The 24,654-nt window shown below is 40.1% G+C and overlaps 1 protein-coding gene across 1 annotated transcript in view; it reads left to right on the plus strand.

Moving 5' to 3' along the window:
* The first annotated feature begins 3,145 nt into the window (after positions 1 to 3,145).
* Positions 3,146 to 24,654, plus strand: part of LOC131075244 (protein PLASTID TRANSCRIPTIONALLY ACTIVE 7) — a 38,415-nt gene continuing 16,906 nt past the window's right edge. The window contains exons 1-3 of the mRNA XM_058012076.2: positions 3,146 to 3,303; positions 3,408 to 3,482; positions 3,571 to 3,636. Of these exons, the coding sequence (XP_057868059.2) occupies positions 3,259 to 3,303; positions 3,408 to 3,482; positions 3,571 to 3,636 (186 nt within the window). The 5' untranslated portion in view covers positions 3,146 to 3,258. The remainder of the gene's footprint in view (positions 3,304 to 3,407; positions 3,483 to 3,570; positions 3,637 to 24,654) is intronic.

A 24,654-nucleotide genomic window follows, 5' to 3' on the forward strand; every position in this document is an offset into this window, starting at 1 on the left:
GTGTATGGTAGGATGCTGGAGTCATATGTGTCTATGGATTTCTACCAGTCTCCAAACAAGAAGAAATGATCCCAACTTTTTTGCAATGTTTGTAAGTGCTTTCCTTCTGTAGGTCCAAGTATAGAGCTCATTCTTAGTAGGAACATCTCATAAATTATTAATTTACAAACTTTTGAAAATCAAGTTGAACCCTAGTCAAGTGCTGCAAACCACCTCGCTTTTTTGAGTTGTCTAAAGTGGCATTAAAATCTCATCCCTGTGATGACTTTCTCTTCCTTTTGTTGAATCAACCATTGAGTTAACTCAGCCCAAAGTTGTCTTTTATCTGTTGTCAAGATAGGGCCATAGATATTGATTACCATAAATGTTCAATTTTGGGTGAGCGACTTACACCTTGCTTCCATCTAATTTTGGTTTTCAATTAGCAAATTACAACTGATTGATAGTGGGTACCATAAGAGCCCCAAACCCATCGAAGCTCCGTTAGCTTCCACAAAAAGCCCCTCCCATTGTCTCCAACCTTTCATTTTGATCCAACACTCTTCTTTACTACACTTTGTTTCCTGAAGAAGTACTATATTTTCTTTGCTTGCGTCCACTTGGTGTCAAAGTAGATGCCACTTGCTAGGGGCATTTACACCCCTAACATTCCAAGTTATGAGCTTCATGCCTCCTCAGGAAAGATTTTCTCCTTCCCTTCATTGAGTTTTCTTAGACCTTTAACACTTCCTGTCGATGCCAATTTGCCTCTGTTGGATATACACCCCCTACGCTTCTTGCTTTCAATGTATGGCTTCTTCAACTTTGATTTAGTTTTCTCTATTCCCCTTGCAGCCATAATGTTAGCTAGAGTTTCCCCATAGAGCTTTCATCAAATTCAAAATCAAAGGCAAGGCTTTCACATTATGTCGCCTCAAACCCGTCATCCACCCCATAAATCACTCCCTTATCCTCATTGTCGACATTGGGTGTGAGAACTTGGCTTATACCATTGCCCTCAATGAAGACCCCGAGATCCTTAACATTCCCCAACTTTTTAATTTTGCTCAAACTCTCTATTGCTCTTTGGATGTCGCCATCTATTTCCCTTTCTGTGGAATTCACCCTTGCATACTTCTTGCTTTCCCTACTATTATGTTTTGCTAAAGTTTAAGGCTTTGATGATTTCTCTCCTGTCTCTAGTTTCACCCTATCTTCATCCACGCCTAGATTCCTATCCTCGTGTCATTCTATTGCCAAAATATCTTCTTTTGGTGGTAGATTCATGATTTGATGTTCAATTTCCGTATATAGGAATTTTGTTTCCTTTAGTAATTTGAGGAGCTCTATTTTTTCTTGGGGGTTGTTAACTTCATGCAAGGGGATTTGGGGTGAGATTTATGAGCTATTCAAATTGTTAAATTCTAAGGGATCCTCAGTATGTTGCTTTTTTTTTTTTTTAACATGTTCCCTTGGGATGGAGTAGGTATATTGTTGGACTGAATCTTCTTATGTCTAAGGTTCCTATTAGGGTGTTTTTCTTCTATGTCTTGATTAGGTGGTTTTGGGATAGATTTCAGGTAAAGGGCTTTTGGATGTGGACGCCGAACAACCATTCCCTAGAATGCAACTACCCCTCCCATTATGCATATCAAACTCCACTTTTTGCCTCCATATTCCTTTTGCAGTGATTATTTCTAGATCTTCAATCTTCTTCAGGCCATTTTCCACTTCTATATATATTTTAGCAATTCCCTCGATTTTCCAAAGAAAAATTCTTCCTCAACACCAATAAATGCACCGATTTCCTCCCCAATCTTGCTAATCACCTCCATAGACTAGTATTCCATCGACAAATTTGCTAGCTTGAACCATTTAGGGGATCTTGTTATTTGATGTGTTAGGGGATCAAAATTTGGCATCCAATCTATGAGATAAAAGATAAAGCCTTCGAAAAAATAAGGATCTCCTTCTAAAATGGTTTTCTTCAATCATTCATTTAAATATTCAACTACAAAGAAACCTCAAGAAAGTGATTTAATGCTTACCTAGCCCTTGAAAGTATTTTGCCACCATTTTGTAATTCGCTTCGAAGGGCAATTTGGTCCATGCAATTTTGTAAAAAAGGCACAACTTTGCATATACTCCCATATCTGGGGAAATCATCTTTGCAGGAATTTAGAAAGCTTTACATTTGGGATCTAGTTTTTCTTTGCCCTTGTCATGAATCAAGGGATATGCCACCATTTCTTGTAATCTCAAATCATTTGATGTAGGTTTTTTTGGAACCCAAGTCCTCTTCCTTTCCCATTGCTTGCTGGTCCTTAGAAGGCCTTTCTCCATCCATCTCTTGATCTCCAATTGTTAGTTTGCTTTGTAGCAGTATATGAATTTTCCCTGAACACCCCAATCCTATACTTACTCCGAGTTTTGCTGGGTTTCTAATTTGGATCTCTTCGATAATGGTGTTTGGATCCTTAGTAGTTGTTTGATTGCAGAATCTATAGTTCCATATATCCTATTATTTGCATAGCCACCTCACCCAAACCAAGCTCACTGCCTCCAAGCCTTGTCCACCCATATGCCTCCTTCTAAAACCCATTGAGGTCAATGCACCTCCTTGTGTTGGTTCAGTACAACATCACCATTTTCCTCCACCTTGAATTCAACATCACACTAACCCTATCCATTAAGGTCACTTGCTCTTTTTCACTCCTCCTCTAGATCGAGCTCCATTGGTCAACATGAGTTTTGTCAATATTGATATTTGGTGATATTTTGATTTATTTTTCATTATCATTTTTATATTATATTATAATTATTAATATTATTTTATTGAAATAAGAGTTATAATTAATATTTTAAAAATATAATTTAAAAATAATAATAATAATTAAAAATTACAATATTATGTAGACATATATTAATGAGGTTGTCACCAATATATTAATGAGGTTGTCACCAATTAAGATACATATTTTAATGAGGTTGTCACCAATTTTTTCATAAGAGGTTATAGGAGATGAGCATTAAAAATTATGCAAGTATTTTCTTGTAAAAATACAATTTTTGCAATTTTTTCAATATTTTATTTTCCTTCCGGTAATGACAGTCAATTTTAACACCTGGAACCGCAGGCCAAAATACAAGATTGGCCTGTTAAGCGCGCTCAGTGTTAAATGGACTGATGTATAAAATAAGCTTACGTGGCAATCTAGTAACCCGAATGCCCTTAAGGGATAAAATGCAGCATATTTGACGGACACAAAATCGGGAGAGATGATGGCAATGACAACAGGGTTACTGCAATTTTTGCCCTTCCGTGTAAGAGTTTTTACTCACTCTAACTATTTTTTGATTTATTTTCCATCTTTGGGAATTTCGTTAAGCGTTTGGCGTTCCTTTGCGTTTCTTAAAAAAAAATTCAGGGTACTATGGTGAGATATCCATGCCAAAAGTGCAACGTTAATTACCAGGTTTCAGGGCTGATGGTAAAGGCTGTGGTAGGTTCTCGAAATTCTCTGCTCTTCTTAATTTAATGTGAATTTTTGCTACTGGTACTGAGTAGTGCCAGTACAACTGAATTTTCAGAGTGGCCGCCAGAACCCTAGCCAAGGTGAAAATAGCAGGAAGAGGACTTGGAGGCCTAGAAAGCTGGTTCTTCTTTTAAACCCTCTAAAATCCTACATTTCTTTGTGAAAGTCAACATAGTAACGGAAAAATTTCATACCCGAAGTTGTAAAATCTTCTATATGAGACTGCCGAAGTTAATAAGCTACGTAGTATGTTCCAGAAGGAATTTAAAAATTGACATTCTGCAGACAAATCAGTCTTTAAAAAACACCCTAAATTTTACTGTTTACATTGAAGAATCAACGGCTGTATGAAATAATGAATCAGATAGGATTTCCAGTGCACTCCTCTGGGCACGGAATATTGATGGAGCGGAAGCAATAATACAATTAAAGAAGAGATGAGCTTTAATCAGAGAAAGACGTATAGTCCCTAGGCGATATATTAAAACTGAAGCAAAAAGTAGTATATTTATCCTTGCGATCAGTATATGGCATACTCTCAGGGGATTTGCATGTCTGTTCATCTTCCAATAGCTTTGCCTAAGCAATAACCATGATTATACAATTAAATCTGATAATGTTACGAAGCTGTGATGACCTAGAAAATGAAACAGTTTCTCTTCTACGAGAACTTCACCTTCGGGTAATTGAGTTGAGTCACATTGAAATATAATGGTTGAATTTGGGTAAAGGCCAGAATAAAATATTAGCACTTGGCAGTACCATGTCTTGTGAATGATGGAACCTTCATTGTTTGGTATGTAGGTGTCTGAAACCCCGACAAAGTTCGTGATGAAGAACATGTAAAGTTTGGTGCACACTTGGAAGATGCCATGTACAATATGCCTATAATGTCTGGTATGCCTCTGGGAAAGTCCGTGTAGCATCTGGTGAAGGTGAATTGATAATTTTGGCGATATCACAGACCTCGAAATAATCCTCAGGAGTACCACAGGGTCAGCAGCTTGTAGAGAAGCATTTATCTGTTTGCTCGCCGACTGTCATTGGTCTGGTTTTGTTGATGCCTTAAAAGAATCCTACTACCTCGTTGGCAATTATGAGAATCAATTTATTAAAATTTGTACAGGCCCCGACTCTAAGAATGTTAACATAGTTACAAGAATCTGCTAGAATCGTCGAGTCTTGCCAATTCCCAAGGCGAGGCAGCCATGCAGAGTCTATGAGCCTCGAGACTCGAACTTGCCAAGTCTGACCGAGGCTGGTAGAGTCAGTACACTTGTCTAGTCTGACTGAGGCTAACAGAGTCTCAGAGTTTGATCGAGGGTGCATGAAACAAGTTTTAAATCTTTAAAAATCTTTGAATTTCTTGGGTTCTTCAATTTGTCGAGTTTTTGCCAGAGTCCGAGGTGAGTCCACATCTTGTAACATTGAATGTACCAACCCTTTCAATACTTATAGCTATAAGCTAAATAGTTCGCTATTAAGCGGATCCAAATTTTGAAATATAGGTTGCCTTGAGACCATATATCCAAGCTGAGATGGATTTGCTTTTAATGTCCTCTATTGGAGGCTTATAGAGTTAGGAACAAAAATTTAAAGAAAAGAGCAAGTCCAAGAAATTAAGAATGATAGCTCCTAGACATTTGACAAAACCACACATAAGCCCCACCATGGGAATCTTGAAATCTAGAGTGAAGTAAAATCCTAGGCAACGAGAAAAAGGGCCACCATGTGAATTTTTGGAAGGCACAATATTGAAGAGCAAATAAAGCAATCGAGACCAACAAGTGGTTCAGCATGCTTTACTGCTGTCTGAAATAGTCATCCTGATGAAGAATTCTATGTTTAAAGATACTATGAAATTCCTTGCACATGTACTAGCATTTACTTCTACTTTGTTGGCACTAGATAAAGGTAAACCATTGTAGATTCTGAGCCTTGGCTATGGTAGCAGTTACAAAAATATCATTTTCTTGCAATTTAAATTTAAAAGTAGGAAAAACATTATTCTCAAATGTGTGTTAGTAGCCAACTTATGCATGTTAAGTTAATGACGAGAGTCTGAAAAAGCTGACCTAACCTGAGGCAGTTTTAATTTTGAACTTGCCACTAAAGCTTCACGCTCAACCATTCGAATTCGAAAAACTAAGCTTGGATTCTGAGAAATGTTCAGGAAATGCAAATGCTATTAGAAACTATAACTAGAAGGAAATTGCTGAAAGGTAGCACTTCCTGGGCACTTGCACAACCAATATGGATTTACTTCTGCCGGTCCTAGTGAAAACAGTTAAGAGATTACAAATGACAGCTCACTATGGTGCATAGATATCAAAATGAGAAAATGACATATAGATTAGCATATTCTCTCGATTTATATTGTTTAGAGCAAAAAACTTTAATTACGTCATATTCCTTCATTGATGTAAACAAAAACAGGTCCCTAAACAAATCTAGCCAATGGGTCTTGGGCCAAAGTAGCTTATAAAATACTCTTGATATTAGGCCGTGTTTAGGTGCACACCAAATGTGTCACTCATCAGTGTCAATTGGTGTATAAATTTAAGTCTTTCTGAGTTGAAATCTTCACCAACTTTGCACCATTAGAGGCTTGTGATGTTTTACTTACACAACCTTATATTTATCAATGCTATTGAGCCTGTGAAGCAAATGCTAGAGATATTATCATAGATCTGTTGGCGAAAATATATACTACACATTGGAGGTATTAACTTGGATTTTATTCATCAACATGAAGAAATGCAAGAAATTGGTTACTTATAGTGAGAAATTTGTACCCTTGGTGGTTATACTTGCACAAATGAAGGAATACATCCTTACCATACTAGCTGAAATTGAAATTCCTTAAGTAGAAGAAACACAGGTGAACATAGTATTGGAGGAATACAATTATCTTTTTCTGTGTCCAATTCTATTTCTGGTGCTTTGTTTGATAACAAACATGATTAATTTGAATTACTTTACCCTGTAATTTAAGGTGAAGAAAATTTACAGTGAAATTTTTTCTAAAGGATGGAAATCTGATTTAGTATGCAACATCAGGTTAACCATAAAAGACTCAATGTGGAAGCATAAAACATCAAATAAAAACTAGCAATACCATAAATCTGCAACACATAACACTGGATGTTCGTGGGGAAATCCTTGTGGGAAGAAACTCCACCATCAAAGAGAGGCTCAGGAATGTATTAATCTTCAAGAATAAAATACATATGCAACACTGCAACTCTCTTTAATTTGACAACATTTAGGTGGCACTTATAATTCAACATATATTAAACTACTATCTCATGCTTCCAGTTTATAGAAGAATGGGAGAGTGAAAATCCTAAATGGTTTTCCAAAACAATCTACAACCAAAACCATGGTTCCAATGCAAAAATCCATGTTCCACATGAAGAACATCTTTTGAGAATGGTAATTTCAACTCCCAAAGTGTCAAATATAGAAAATATAACTATTGCACTAATAATAGACATTGTGGAGTTATAACTTCTTCATAGTGGCTTACATTCCAAGGTAGGTTTCCAAATCTAACACACAAATCACATGGACTGCTATCTCATCCTGATGTTCAAAATGTTGATGATAAAAATTGCACATAGTTAAGTCTAGAAATCTGTTATAAATTGTTAGTATGGACTATGGAAACTTCATGCTTTTAAATATTATCTCTCAACTAGCTACATGGGTGTCCAAATACCCATTCCAAAATGTTTGGAGACACAAAAATAATACATTAGGAATGCAGATAAATATCACATTATCATAACATTCAGTCACTTGATATTATACATTACAATGACATCCATAGTAAACATAAAATAAATAAAGAACAAGATCCAAGGTCCATGGCCTTCTTGCACCAACAAAACTTCTTTGTGCTCACTAGCTTCGTGAAGGAATTCACAACATTATTTTGAGTGTCAACCTTCTGCAACAAGACTTTAGTACTCTTGACCATCTCATGGACAAACTGGTATTGAACAGCAACATGCTTAGAATGAGCATGGTACATGGATTGTTGGCTAAATAGATAGCACTTTGACCCTCACAATTGATTGTAGCCACCTTGCAATCAAAACGAATACTTGCACAAAGTCTTTGTAGCCATATCATCTCCTTACAGGCATGTGGAGCAGCCATATACTTTGCTTCGGTGGTGGATAAAACAATCGTGGGTTATCTTTTACTCATCCAACTCATTACACTGTCAAACAAAGGGAACACGTAGCCACTACTGAACCTTCAATTATTCGAGGCACTTGCCCAATCTGCATCCACAAAGCCCTGTAGGTTCAATGTAATTATCCATATTCTTAATACCATGATAACACAAATAGTAATCAGGAGTCCCTTGCAAATATCTAGAAACCCTTTTAACATAATATGTCCAATGCTCCCTATCAAGGTTAGATATAAACTTGCTCAAGACTTCCATTGCTTGGGTAGTATCTCGTCTAGAGCAGATTATTGCAGAAAATTGGTACCAACAGGAAGTAGAACCCTCATAAGTTTGTAATCATAGATACAAGACTGCTGCAAAACAGTGTCAACATACTTACTGTGACTTAAACTAAATCTTTTTGTGTTCTTGATCCCTATTGATCTCCATACCAATAATATATTATGCAGCCCCCAAATCCTTTAATCAAATGTGCTAGAAAGCTGAGTTTTGATCTCTCTAATCAAACCATTGCTATTACTAATAAATAACATGTCATCCACATACAAGACAATGATTAGAATTTAATCATTAATTATTTTACACACAATGATCCAACTTGCTCCTAAAAAACTCAAACTCAATACAAATGCATCAAGTTTTTGGTATTGCATCTTGGTTGAATGTTTCAAACTATACAATGATCATTTCATTTTACAAATCAAATGTTTCTTCCCCTTCAAAAGAAAACCATTTGATTGTCACATATAAATCTCCTCTTCAAAAGTCCCATGCAAGACATCAATTTTTAATATTCATTGCTCAACTCGAATCACAAGCTGCAACAATAGATAATAGGAGTCTAATAAAAAGAAAACTTAGCAACAAGATAGAATATTTTACCGAGATTTTAACTCCTGTGCTTTGTGTCTAGTCTTTGGCCACTAGTCTGGTCTTGTACATCTAATTTCCATCTACTTCAATTTTCTTCTTATACACCCACTTGCAATTAATGAGCTTTCTTCCCTTAGGCAAATCCACAAGATTCTAGATCTAGGGCCATCATCTCCATTTGTGCGATCTGCATCCAAGATTCATTATCTTTTGAAAAGAGAGCCTCCTTGAAAGATCTTGGTTCATCATCAATACATAACAAAGCAAGTACACAATGGAAGTCTATTGGGCTATACTCATCAACTAGATTCCATTGTCTTGTGGATCTTCTCAAGGTAGGAGTAAGGGGCAGTACTTGTTCTTTTGCATGCTTATCTTGCACATCTTGCTCACAACTCTCATTTGAATCCTCTTCTTCATCTCCATCCTCTAATCTGTTATTCATTTTGTCTACATGTGGATTTTCTTGTTTTTTGACCTTATTTTCAAAATGCTCTATTTTCTTTTAATTGCTCAAGACTTGAAAATACTCTAAATTCCCTGAAAATCACATCTCTAGAATAAATCAATTTTGGGCTAGTGTTTTCTAAAACTTATAATCTTTTATATTCTCGCCATAACCAACAAAGATGGATTTCAGTGGTTTTGGATTCAGTTTATATTGCTTTTCCTTAGGCAAATGAATAAAAGTCTCACAAAAGCCTCACAACCAAATACCTTTAGATGTGAAACAGAAGGTTTCTTAATTGTCCACACTTTATAAGAAGTTTTATCAATAAGAGTTGAACGAGTAGATCAGTTTATCAAATAACATGCATTATTCATAGCCTTTGCCCAAAAGCTAAGTTGCTGGTTCAGGTTTGGGCACCGGTTCGGGTTTGAGAACCTGGTTCGCTAGTTCGGCAAAATTTTGAAAAGGGGTTAGGGTTCGTTAGTACAAAAACAATGTAAAACACACATACACACAAACACACACATATATATGTACTCTTATATAAAAATATATTATAAATATATATATTATAATATAATACATTATATAATAATATATTATTATATAATGTATTATATTATAATATATATAATATACTATATAATAATATGTCTATTATATAATATATTATAAATATATTTAATATACTATACAATAATATATATCTATTATATAATATATTATAAATATAAATTATAATATAATATATTACATTATATTATGTTATAATATATACCATTGAATTTCAATTTATAAAAGACCTTATAATTAATAAGCCCCTCTAGTTTAAATAGCCAAAGAATGGGCTGCTGAGTTACTTTGACCAAGAGCTGCCATAAATATACAGAGACAGAAGCAGGTGGCAGCTGAGTCAGACATGAATGTCAGCAGCAGGAGAGGAGCTGGGTTACCGAACTGAACTCAGTACCGAACACGAACCACGAACCGTATTTAGGCAATACGGAGACCTATATAGCCGAACCCGGTAACATTGATTTAATTGCATATCACTCAACAAGCTTCTAGGTCTTTCCATTTCATCCTTTGTGCAACGCCATTTCATTGTGGTGTGTAGGTGGTTGCCTTTTGTTGAACAATTCTTTCATGCTTATATAACTCATCAAATTCTTGGGAATAGTATTCGTTACCATGTGAGATCTCAATACCCTTATTTTATAATCTATTTACTTTTGAACCAAGGATTCAAATACCTTAAACTTAGTGAAAGCTTCATATTTGGAACAGACAAAATAAATTTTGGTCTATATAAAGGCATCTTTGATGAATCTAACTAAAAAATAATTGAATGAATGATTCAATAATCGGATAATTACATTGAACGATATACACGTATATATAGAGGTTACAAGACAATGTTCTATAATTAGAACATAACGTTAAAGTAAAAGAGTAAAGAGCTAAATGCTAAATTAAGCGTGATAGTTAAATTAAGCTTAAAAGCTAATTACATAAAAAAAGTAAATGACCATTAACCAAGGAACTAAAAATAGGTGACTAACATAGAATTAAATATTCTAATACCCTCCCTTAATGGTCATGCTATCTATCACACCAAGCTGCCCTCTAAATTTGAGAAACTTTGCCGGGCTCAAGGACTTGGTGAGGATATCTATAGTTTGATCTTTTGTAGGAATGTACTGTAGTATCACTGATCCATCTTCAACATGCTGGCGGATGAAATGACAATGAAGCTCCACATGCTTTGTCCGCTCATGGAAGACTAGATTTTTGGCTAGTTTTAGAACCCCTTGATTATCACAAAACAAGGGAGTAGGTCTTGGTTGAGACATTTGCATGTTTGCAAGCATCCTACGTAGCCAAATTGCTTCACATGCTGCCTTAATAGTTCCCCGATACTTTGCTTCGGTCGAGGAAAGAGCTATTGCCTGTTGCTTCTTGCTGGTCCATGTGATTACACCTGTACCCAAGCTGAAAACATACCCAGAAGTTGACTTTTTGTCATCAACACAACCTGCCCAATCTGAGTTTGTGAAACCAACCAGCCTAGGATCTTTGCTTCTGCTGTACAGAATGCCAAAATCAGGAGTGCCCTTCACATATCTAAGCACACGCTTCGCTGCAACCCAATGTTCAACTTTTGGGGTTGACATGAAGCGAGAAATATAGTTCGCAGCATAACTGATGTCAGGTCTAGTGGTGGTGAGATAGATGATGCTGCCCACTAGTTGCCTGAATGAAGACTCATCCACTACAGGTGAATCTGATCTGGTTGATAATTTGAGCCCTATCTCCATAGGTGTAGATGCAAGTTTATAATCTTGCTTTCGAAACTTATCTAGTAGGCTCTTGGCATACTTTGACTGAGAAATGAATATGTGACTATCAGTCTACCAAACCTCTACACCGAGACAATAATGGAGAAGTCCCAAATTTGTCATATCAAAATGCTGACACAAATTCTGTTTGACCTGCATGATCAGATGTGTTGCATTGCCAGTAATGATGAGATCATCAACATAGACTACTAGAAATAGAATATCATCACTAGTATGTTTGACATACAAATTGGGGTCTGAAGGACTCCTCTGAAAGCCTTGACCAATCAAGTACTTATCAATTTTGATGTACCATGCACGAGGAGCCTGTTTGAGGCCATAAAGTGCTTTGACTAGTCTACATACCTGGTGTTCCTTATCGGCAACCTTGAAACCTGGAGGTTGCGTCATGTAGACTTCTTCCTGCAAATCACCATTGAGAAAGGCACTCTTGACGTCCATTTGATGGACTTTCCATCCAAATTGAGCTGAGAGAGCAAGGACAAGCCTAATGGTACTCATCTTGGCTGTGGGAGCAAATGTCTCCTCATAGTCGATGCCCTCCTTCTGTGAAAACCCTTTTGCCACCAACCGAGCCTTGTACTTATCAAGGCTTCCATCAGCTTTATACTTGACTTTAAACACCCATTTGCAGCCAATGGGCTTCTTTCCTGGAGGAAGATCGGACAATACCCAAGTGTTGTTTTTCAGAAGACTATGTTGCTCAACTGCCATAGCCTTTTCCCATTCAGGTACACCTTTAGCCTCTGTATATGTTTGAGGCTCATAAATACTGTGAATGTTGGCCATAAGAGCAAAATTAACTGTGTGTTGCTTGCTCTTACCTCTAACTGATCTACCCTCAATGAGCTCATCATCATGAAGATCACCAATGGTCTTGGCCCACCACTTAGGCCAGAGAGTAGAAGTACCAACATCTGCTGTAGGATGAAGATTACCTGGAATATCTGGAGCAAGCTCCTCTGGATGTGGATCTAGAAGATCCTGAAGAAAGTCAGGGGGTGCAATGTCATTCCTGGGAGACCCCACAACTTTAGAGTCAACTGAATCCCTCCCATCAGGTGGAGCCAAGGGAAGACGAACACCCATACTTACAGCCTTTGGAGGCTGATCCTTAGTGCTCAAATCAGAAGAGGAAGGCTGAAAAGGCCCTCTTTCTTCATCAAATACTACATCTCGACTGAATATGAGGTGATTAGTGTCTATATCAATCAACCGATATGCCTTGTGGTTGTCACTGTAGCCGGTGAATTATCAATTTCTGACTCTTTCAATCCAGTTTGGTGTGCTTGGCATCTGGAATCCAAACATAATCTGTAGAGCCAAAAATTTTCAAATGACTGATTTTGGGCTTCCTGCCAGACCAAGCTTCCTCTGGAGTCATCTTCTTAACGACCTTTGTGGGAGACTGGTTCAGAAGGTAGACTGCAGTGAAGACCGCTTCCGCCCAAAAGTGTTTTGGAACATTTCTATGCTCCAACATACACTGAGCCATCTCAACGACTGTACGGTTCCTGCGCTCAACAACACCGTTCTGCTGTGGGGTGTAAGGTGTGGTAAGTTGATGCTTAATGCCATGTGATGCACAAAAGTTGGTGAACTCTGTAGAACAAAATTCCCCTCCATTGTCGAACCAAAGAGTGACTATCTGACAGCTAGACTCTTTTTCCACTAAGGCCTTAAATGTCTGAAACATGGTGAACACCTCTGATTTCTGCTTAAGAAAATAAACCCACATGCGTCTGCTGAAATCATCAACAAATAATAGAAAATACCTGCATCCAGTGACTGGTGGAGTGTTCATGGGACCACAGATGTCCGCATGAACGAGCTGCAAGACCTTGGATGCTCTCCAAGCGTCTCCATCTGAAAATGGAGTCCTATGCTACTTTCCAGCTTGACACGCATTGCAAACTCCATGATTCTGAGTTTGAATCTCAGGTAATCCTACGACTAGATCCTCTCGAACCAACTGAGAGAGATAGTGGACATTGAGATGCCCATATCGTTGATGCCAAAGAGTGCTGATGGAAGTACTCCTAGCTGCCATGGCGAGCTCCTGAGAACCAGTAGAATCAACAAGTCTATAACGACCATGATCCTCAATACCAACTGCAACTGTAGTGCGAATCTCCCTATCAACAATGCTGTATTTGTGCAACTCGAAGACGACATCCAGCTATGATGAATGCTGCATAGTCTGACTGATTGACAGTAGATTGAGCTTCATACCAGGTACAAAGTATACATTGAGGAATATTAAATCCCTCTCACCAGATGAAATCTGAACGTTGCCCTTGCCGACAACAGTATACTGTTCGCCTCCACCAAAGATCACTGAATCAATGAAAGGCATGTACTCTGTAAACCAATCTTGACGATGTGTGAAATGCCGAGAGGCTCCAGAGTCAATGTACCAGGCTGATGATTGAACATCATCAAAGGAGGTTTGGGCCATGAACGCATAGAATGCAGATTCCTTCTGATCAGGATGCGTGGCAGAATTGGCTTTCTGCTTGGACCTTCCCTGTTTGGATTGTTGGGATTCTATCAATTTTTGACATCTTTCACCAAATGGCCATATATATGACAGTAGGAACACTGTAAGCTCTTCTTTTTGGAAGACTGCTGAGGTTGACCTTGACCTTGTCCTTTCTGCTGGAAGGACGGAGTTTTACCCTTGTACTTATGCGGCTTTCCAACATAGCCTTGTCCTCGTGGGCTTACTCTAACCATGCCCCCAAGGCATCCCTCGCCGACCTCTCCTCGGCTAATACTGGGTCCAAGGTAGCGCATTCTGCATCCCATGAGGCCTTCTCTCGAGCCAATTGCTCCTTGTGCGACTCCTCCATCTGCTGGAGTCGAGCAACCAACTCTTCCCGTGTCGACACAGCCTCCTGGCGTTGGGTCTCGGTACCTTGAGCAATATACTGTGTCCTCCTCAACTCATAGTAGGTCTCACAGAAGACCTGCTCTATCCTCCGCAACAGTGACTGTCTACTGGTGTCGCCAACCTACTCCCAGAGGCCCCAATCCTCCAACATCTGCAAGGTCTCCATAGTAGGCCACCCTCTAGACTCAAAACACCACGCAAAGTGTGTCGTGCACCTGCCCCTCATAAGCCCTAGTAGCTGCTCCAACTCTCCATCTGTCCTAGCATCTCCCTGAGACCTGGCAGAGGCTACAATCCCTCGGGCCCCGACAACCATGTCCTTAAGAAATTGTTCCAATTCCCTATCACCCTCCACTCTCAGAGATGCTAGGACACCGTGCTCCTGGGCATCCTCATGAGGGCTCTGCAGTGGCTCGTCATGAGGGGGGCTATGGATCAACTCCTCCTGCCTAGGACTCAGCTCCAACTCACGAATGGGTGAGTGGTCTCTTTGTACTATCTCCAACCAAGTCCACAATCTAATGAGGGCTCGGCTCACGCCGTGGGGAGAGGATCGCTGCTCCAACCGGTGCTACTGGTGCCATCTTGTACTGACTCAGCCAAACACTCATATCCGTTTGAGAAGGCGTACCACTCCCTCTAGGATGCTCTGCTTGTACCGCAGCTTCCCTACCAACCGTCCCGCCACTGGTCCCAGCCTCTACTGCTGCCGTGGGACTCTTGACGCTGACCGACTGAGGCTCTGGTAGGGCTACCAATGTCGCGGCCACGTGTGAGGGAATCATAATCACTGGTGTCCGGCCCTGCCCAAAACCAGGAACCGGCACTACCAATACTGTCGCTCCAGGGAGAGTCCGGGTGGCACCTGCTGAGGCTGTCTGCTGGGATAACTCACCTGAGGATCGTGTGGCTGCCACTGCTGGCACAACTACGAGAGGTGGAGGTGTGTTTGTTTGTGCAACTGCAGAAGATGTCGCCCCCGTCTCTTCCTCCACCTACTGTCCGCCTCTACCCACCATTCTAAAACTACTCTCAGTGGCCTGTGATGTATCCACGGAGTACTCCTCTGCACTGGCCTCCTCACTTGGGTCACTAGGCTCGGACTCAGACACCACCACCCGCTGATGAATACTAAGAGGGGGGGGTGAATTAGTATACCAAAAAATATTGAACTTAAACACTTAAACAATTTAGTAGTAAACCGGTATAATAGTTTTATTAACAAACCGGTTAACACAAATGCAAACCAAACAGCAAATAAGACATTCACCCACAAAAGCACAATCACCATAACACAAGAGATTTTGACATGGAAACCCAAGTGGGAAAAACCACGGTGAGATGAAACTCACAAGTAACTATCTGCAGAATAGTAACCAGACCGGTTAAGGTCATACAATGTTCTTTACCAGAACAGATCCTGTTAGGAATCTCAATCTCTGTTAGGAGATAAGTCCGATTAAAGACTACCTTGTGAGAGGATTTCGGATCCACAGTTGTGAACCACCTTGTTAGAGGATTTACAAAGGCTTTGCTAGGCCTACCTAGTTAAGGGTTACAAACTTGTCAAAGATGTGAGTAATCAACAAGTGAGTGATCTAAATACTAGCACAGTGTGCTTGGTTAGATCCTTGATAGATCATTGTTAATGCATTTTAGCATTACTTCAGTCTTCAATATCTTCACACTCTGATTCTTCACACAGACCTAATCTTCTTCTGTTATCGCACATGTAAAAACTTTATCAACCACACAAAAACCCTAACCACCTAGTTAAAACCCTAGACATGATGTCCTTATAAAGGAATCTGATTTCATGTCGGTCCAATAGGATTACATTGCAAGTTACTAGGTCTAGGTTTAGTGCATCTGGACACATTTGGTAACACGACACAGAATCACCGCCAAAGTGTCAGTGGATGATAACTCATCACAAAAATAATACCGGTTGGTAACTCATCACAGAGTAATACCGGTTCATACATTTACCGATTACCGGTTCACATACTTTACCGATTACCGGTTCACACATTTTACCAATTACTGGTTTGCTAAAATGAAGACTGGGAAAAATGATAACAACCGCTTTGTTTCTTTGTCCCGCTTTGGGATCCGTGAACCGCTTGAGGTCTTCATACCGCTTGGGATCGGTAAACACTTTCTGCAAAACACTGATAGTCTAAAGACTATAATACATAATACCGGTTGGAACAAATACCGGTTGAGCATAACTCATACATACAAAAGGTGATCTCAAAGCAAGTGTGTGTCCATCAATGACAATCACAACAACATCATAAAAAATGCCAACACCCGCCACTTCCGTTTCTTGCTTGGTTGTGTTTCTCCACTGGGTGCCATGATATCCAAATGAACCCAATAGAATATAGGCGGCTGCCCAGGGTGTACACAGCCTTGTGGTGCCAAGTGCTGTCCGGCGAACCTTGAAGGCGTACCGCATCCAAGAAGATTCCAATGGCATGGTAGGGCATGTAGAAGGTTTTGTGTTGTAGGGTCATAAATTCCTCCATCCTATTCGCTAGCATTGATGCCTAGTGTTGACGTGTATTTTGTACACAATCATACACAGAATAAAATACCTAAAGGCATCTTATCCTCTCTTGAGAAAATAGTCTCTAACTGCTGAAGATTCGCGTAAAGGATCAGTTAGGTAGACTCCAAGGTTCTTTTAGTGGGGTCTCCACGTGTGGACAAGCTCTTCGTGGTATGATGTGATTTGCTGGAATCACAAGGGGACTTACATTGAACTTCCGATCTGCTTTGCTGGACACAGGCTCTTACTAACTTAGATTAAAAAAAAATGGAAAAAAGGATGGAGGGCGAAGAGAGGATCTATTCCTAATACTAAGAATGTAGGAGCAATGATTTGATTTTTGATGAAACTCTAACTAGGTCTTGTTTTGACATCAATGGAACATCTACACAAGACTAGTGCGATCTTCTATGGGAAGCTTTATGATGTTCAAATCATCACCGCAGGCATAGATACCATCCAAGTTGATGCATATCAATGAAGAGGCGACAAATTGAAATTGAGCTTAGGCTGAACTATTCCAGTTGACTACACAAGGCAAGTCTGCAATCAACAAACTGCTAGTAGTATGGATATACGAATTTCACCATCAATCAAGCACATTTCCTCCATTCATCTAGTTATCTACCATCTAAGATTGAAGACTTCAACAAGAAACCATGCAAATTGCAAGAAAACGACATATTTCACCATTACTTCAATGAAAATGGAGTTTGTTTACAATCAATGGCAACAATTTCTTGCCTTGTCCTCCTATTCTACTCTCTAACTACTTTCAACTATTTACAACTCTCTCTCTAATTATTGCTAAAATTCCCCTTTACAAATGAAATGCCTGGGCTTATATAGTGCCCACAATACAATTTGATGGCTTAGATCAATTCAAGATCAATGGCCAAGATTCAACAATGAAAACCCTAATTAGGGTTTGTTACAACCATTACATAACATTTAATGCTTGACCAATGATAAAATTGTATTGCTTGGACACATGTCCCTTCTAGAAAAATTGACCAATGGATAGCCGGGGTAGGTACATCGAAGTTTGTGCCACCTTCCATGAGTTAAGTACATTGAATCTGGACATGCTGAGGTGGACTTCACTGACTGGAGGAGTGATGACTGGGATGCCACCTCATCTGACACTTGAAGCTTGCTAGATATTCAATTTGATGTCGTTGAGAGGCTATCTTTAATTAACTCTTGTTCTAACTCCTTTTGTCCTTGATGTGCAGGATGATGTACCTCGCCTTGGAACGCTGGATTGGAAGAGGTCGCCCTTGTCTTGGCTTGATCGTCCTGGCGAAGACCGTCCTTGATCCGGCTTGATTTTCCTTGAAGAGACCTCCATTTGACGCCTACACAACATTTCAAAATTAGTAACATGATTTTGCAATGAATAGATAGAGAGCAAATTTTAGGAAACTTAATGATAAGTCCTTTATTAATCATTTCCTAAAAAACGAACGAGCTAAGGAAAAACAAAATTTCAAAATTAAGGCAATGACGATCTAAAATTCAAAATTAAAACAATAAAACCAAATCGCCATACCTCACTAGAGAACTAACTCTAGAATGCAAAATGAATAAAATCGCCTAGGCAAAATTGAAATTCGATAGTCTTGATGTGATCTTCAAAAGAACGTTCCTCATATCAACTTCGCCACCCTTCAAGTCTTGGACGTGATCTCTAATGCCTTGGCAAATTCGCTCAAATAGATCTTCAAGTATCGCACCACCCTTTGATAGACTAGCGCCACCTTGGATGGAATTCGCTCCTCTTCTTGAATGATAATTTCGCCCTTCCTTTGTATGAAATTCGCTCCTCTTTTGCCTTCTCCAAGTTGCATATGAGAGATGATAAATGATGATGTGAAAATGAAATAAACACCTTCCTTTATAGGCGCTCACCTTCATATTGACCTTAGGCCGACTTTTTGCAAAATATAGCAATTAAAACGATTTTTAAATAAATAATAAAGGCCGACCTTGACAAAATAAACCCAAGCGCTCCCTTTTGATTTTTATTAAATTAATAATTAATTATTAAATGCCTTTATTTTTAATTAATAAATTTCGATTTTTTACAAAGGCAAAAAATAATTAATAAATACATACCATGCGCTATTTAAATGCTTTTAATTAAATATCGATTTTTTTCTAGCATTTAAATAAATTTAAAAAATGTGTTTTAAGCGCCAAAATGAAAAAGTGAGAAGATACGTACCTCATCGCCCTGGTCCCTGACTGAGGGACAGGAGCGATCCATCAATTTGGTCAATTTGGTCATGATTCTTGCAATTTTTACGTCCAAGGTCTTCATCCTTACGTCCAAATCGCCATTTTAGCTGGGTCCTTTGAGTTAGATTGACTTGCATGTGTGAATGAGTGCCTTTGGATGTAATATCGCCCTGGTCCCTTCCTGAGGGACAGGAGCGATCCTAGTGTCTTGGCTCAAATTTGCAAACTTTTGATCTTTGTTCTTCATTCATTGTCTTCCAAAGGACGTCCTTGACCATGCCTATCTTTGCCTTGTCTTGGTTTTGACGGAACATGAGTGTTTTAGTAAAAATCGCTTTGGTCCTTGTCCAAAGGACAGGAGCGATATAGGCTCTATGTGCAAATTGGTAGCATTTTAACGTTCAACACTTTGGTATATCACCTTCAAAAGACGCCTTAGACCTTTTACCATCTTGCAAAACCTTGGCTTGACGTAAATTTTGAGAGACTTGGCCAATATAATCAATATCGCTCTGGTCCCTTCCTGAGGGACAGGAGCGAACTTCAAGTTTTTAAGCTTGTCCTTGCGTTCTTCAACTTGCCATTACCTTCAATGCGTGAAATGACGTCCCTTGATTCCTCTTGGTGGCTTGATACTTGTTAAACTTTCAAAATCTTGGTCTTTATGGAAATTTCGCTCTGGTCCCTTCCTGAGGGACAGGAGCGAATTAGGATATTTTAGAGCAAATCCCTCAATGTGGCGATCCTTGTAACTTTGTGCTTGATGGAAATGCTTCGAAATGTCCTTGGTACCTTGTTCTTCGCCTTGGAGTGTCCTGATCTTGGAGGGACGGCAATATAATCATCATATCGCCCTGGTCCCTTGGAGAGGGACAGGAGCGATCTTGGCTTTGTATGCTTCACTTCACTTTGCTAGCTTCCAGATTTATATTCAACGGGTTCATAATGCGTCCTTCCATTCATCCATGCCTTGGAATCGGTCGTAACTTGGCGAGAAAATCATCTATAACAAAAATCGCTCTGGTCCCTTCCTGAGGGACAGGAGCGAATTTAAGCATTTTATTGTTTTGATCAAGTCTGGATGCTCTATCATGCTCATTTCGTCCTTCACCATGCCTTTGATGTCTCGATTCGTCCGAACAAGGTCAGGAATGGCTCAACTAATCATTTTCGCTCTGGTCCCTTGGTGAGGGACACGAGCGATTCGCCTTGGTCCCTTGGAGAGGGACAGGAGCGCTTTTCGCTCTGGACCCTTGGAGAAGGACACGAGCGAAATTTGACTTTTCGCACTCTCAATCAGGACAATTTTAATGGAATATAACATTCTCAATCAGGACAATTTTAATGGAATATAACATTTAAGTATAATTCTTATACTTTAAGTTATATTCCATATATACTTTCAGGATGTTTGAGAGTGGTTTCAGACCTCCAGGAGTTATATTGCAAAATCTAGTTTTTGGAGGTTTTTTCAGTTTCCAGACTTAGTCAAATTCAGGATCAGGGCATTCCAGACTTAGCCAAATTTCAGGATCAGGGCCTCACTCAAGCCGGACTTGCTATCCTATGTGATCCCCTGGGCGACGCTTCAAGTTATATTCATTTGATAAAATGCACCTCTTTGGACCTTTTCACATCGTCAAGACGTTAAAATCTTGCAAGGACAAAGCAAAATTGGATTTGTAGCTCCGGTCCTTCACTGAGGGACAGGAGCGATTTTTCCCCTGGAGGCATTTCTGTGCTCATGAAAATCTTCAATTTATATTCAATGGAAAGATCTCGCCTTTCTCCATCACTTCCAATTCGTAATTCATCTTGACCCTGCAGGAATAGTAAAATATTTGAAAACGAGCTCCCGTCCTTCACTGAGGGACAGGAGCGATTTTGCTCCTACAGGCCAAAATAACATGATTTTACACATTTTAACACTTCACAAGGCGAAAACAAATCATTTCCAATGCCCAGGATCGAATATCAAAAAAAGTCAAAATTTGGTCAAAAATATTCAATTGGACAAAAATTCACATTTCATCTTCAACACTTAGACAAATTTAAGCTCTGCATCAACATTCCAATTGAAAATTAGACCATTCTGGCAAATTCATTGCATTCAAAATTTGCATTCTAGAAAAGGAAATTCAAAAAGCTCCCAAAACCTAACTGGATTTTGGTCCGAAAAGACGGTAATTAGAACCCTAAGGCTTGACCCTAAATCCAGACAACTAACAAACTAACAAAACCCTAAAAAAGCAAAGCGAAAACGAACAAAAAACATGGGTCCCCATTTGCAATGGGGCGATGTGTGAAAACGTCACAACACCTAGTCGTATACCATGCCATTGCGGATGCCATTCATCAATAACACTTGCGCCATGGCAATGTTTGAAGCCCTACTCGCTCACATCAAGCGGCTCTTCAACACATCCAGAAGGCACCGCCATATCCCCTCTCTGAAAAATGACTTCTTTAGGCCTCTTCCCTTGCTGGCATGCTGGAGACTATCTAGTTCGGCTTGTGTGAGGTCGTCGCGACACATCAACTTGAGGAGTTTATCCTTTAAATTTGGGGATATTTTCTGCCCCTTATACACTTTCTTTCCCTGTTTTCCTGGAATACCAAAAACCCTCGTAAACTCTGTGGAAGCGAAAGACACTGTAACCTGGTGGTGCTCATAATCGAATACGAACTGTCGCCTGTGTGGTTCATAGGCACCAATCATGGCCCGCAACACAACCTCAAAATCCTTAATGCAAAAGATGGGCATCTGGATGGCCCATTGTACCTGTGCATGTCGTAGTTGTGCCTTCATAGGATCATCATGCGAGGTCTCGTTCCACCATTTTCTGCAATCTGCTCCACTCCTCAAAGGTAATGGTGTCCACGGTCACATTATTCTTCGCTGCCATCTGCTGTTGTACTTTGGGTTGCACCTTTTTACCCTTGCTTTTGTTGCTGTCAGCTATGCCGTCCCTGACTTTCACACTGGAAGGCAGAATCCAAATAGCTTTCTTGTTCGCAGAGGTTGACGACACTGTAGCAGGTAATTGCCACAACTATCTTTTCCAATTCTTTCCACTGCTGGGGTCCATTAATGATTTTTCTTGTCTCGTGTGCCTTTAAATATTAAAAAAATAGGGTTATGGAATTTTTTTTTTTGCATGTGCTTACTCTCCTTTTACTGTCAACGAAATTGTTTACTCAGCTGGGCGGCGACTTTATTGTTTTTCGCCTCCTTTCTGCTGTACGGGTCTGCCTTTTAAATGCCTCCCCTCGCCGTACGGTAAAACGATGTTGGTGCTCTGTGTACGGTAATAGAGACCGTACGATGGCAGTTCTCTATCCCTCTAATTGCCCCGCCGTACGGTGTACGATATTTCTTGTTTTTCCTCTGCAAGGCGGTGATTCTGTGGCAACCGTACAACTCCCCCTATATCGTACAAACACAACTTATTCTTCTCCACCGTTCAAAAGTATAGACTGTAAGGATTTTTCCTTCTCATCGTACGGTATTGTTAAGTTTCCTACCGTATGCTTGTCTTCACGCTTGTCTTCTCCGTTGCCGTGAGCTTGCCTTGTCGACTGTATGGCGTATGGTATGAAAGATCTTTCCACGCTCTGCCAACTGCTCCGTACATGCTTCGTATGATGTGGTCTTGTTGTGTCCGCTCCGCCAATTGTTCGTCTTACATATACCCTACGGTGTGGTTTTTGTTACATCTTATGTGCCCGTCGTACGGTGCCTTCTGTCATACATCCGCCGCTCGTACGGTGTGTTTCATGGCTTTGTCATTGTACGGTATTGACCATATGGTGAATTTATTTATTTATTTATTATTTTTTTTAAGCTTGTGCAAAAATAAATTCTAAGTACCTCTATGGGAGGATTTAGGGTTAGTCAACCGCCTATGCTCATGATATTGTTTTAATTTCGACCCATTAATGCTGTCTGGAACCTCTCGTCCATCCAGTGTCCACAACTTGACTGACCCGTTCTCGGCCACCTCTCGAACTTTATATGGCCCTAACCATCTTACCTTGAATTTCCTCGGTTTAATCTCATTGTGCCCATTATATTTCAGTACCAGTTGGCCCGGAGTGAACCTCATTCGTTTTAAGTGCTTGTCATGCCACAACTTCCTCCTTTGTTGGGCTGCCTCCGTAGTCCATTGGGCCATCATTCTTTTCTCATCCAACTTGTTCAAGACATACAACCTCTCTCTCAGGCTCTCCATATCCCCCAGTCTGTTTTCGATTGCAATACGTCGGTTGGGCACCATAAACTCGGTTGGCACAATAGCTTCCTGCCTGTACATCAGTTGGAATGGAGTTTGGCCTGTGGTCACCTTGTAGGTGGTGCGATAGGCCCACAAAACTGAGGCTAATTTTTCCTCCCAGTCTTCCCCCTCGACTCCGCATGACTTGTAAATCATTGCAATGAGAATCTTGTTGGTGGCCTCTGCCTGTCCATTCGCTCGTGGGTACTAAGGGCTGGACAAGGAATGAAATTTTTTGAATTCAATAGTGAGGAGCTTGATGACATGGTTTACAAAATGTCCACCCCGGTCACTGATCAACTATATGGGGATGCCATACCATGTAATTATCTGCTCATAGATGAATCTCGTCGTACTCAAGGCCGAGTTGTTAGGCAAGGCCTATGCTTCTACCCACTTGGTTAAGTACTTTGTGGAAACCACGATGTAGCGGCACCTCTTGGCACGATCTGGCCTTGAGTGGTCCAATAAAATCCAACCTCCAACGCTCGAATAGCTCCTGAGCATGCGAAGGGTTGAGGGGCATAAAATCCCTCTTCAGCGGCTTCCCGACTCTCTGACACGTATCACAACCTACTACCCATTCTCTGGCATCATTATACAATGTGGGCCACCATAAGCCCGCTAGTAGCATCTTTCTTGCCGTAGTGTCGGGTCCCATATGGCCTTCTGCGGGCCCCTTATGTGCCTCCCTCAGAACGCTTGGCACCTCTTCCTCCATCACACACTGACGCAACACCTGGTCGGGTCCCATTTTATACAGCAATCCATTAATTAATTGAAATGTAGGGCTCCTTAACACCAATTTCCTCCGTTCTCCAAGTGGCATACCTTGGGGGAACACGGAGGTGGAGAGATATTCCCCGATAGCAGTATACCATGACGACAGTACTGCGATCTTGAACAGGTGAGCATTCGGGAATTCATCATGAACTCCCTCTGGCGGCTCTCCCGACCTTATCCTGGATAACTGGTCAGCTATCACATGGCTTTTACCCGGTCTTACAATAATGATGAATGTAAACTCCAGCAGCAGGAGTAGCCATCTGCTGATCCTTCCTTGAATGATTGGTTTATTGACCAGATACATAAGCGCCTGGTGATCCACGTAAAACGTGAACGGCGTCGCCAGAAGATAATGTCTAAATTTCTGCACAACATATACCATCCCTAGGGCGTTGCGCTCCGTTGTGCTATAATTCTTCTCAGCCTTAGACAATAGTCTACTTGCAAAGTAGATTGGATGGTCCAGTCCATGGTCACCTACCTGAGCTAATGTGGTACCAATT

The sequence above is a fragment of the Cryptomeria japonica genome, chromosome 3 (assembly GCF_030272615.1).
Source record: "Cryptomeria japonica chromosome 3, Sugi_1.0, whole genome shotgun sequence".
Classification (NCBI taxonomy): Eukaryota; Viridiplantae; Streptophyta; class Pinopsida; order Cupressales; family Cupressaceae; genus Cryptomeria; species Cryptomeria japonica.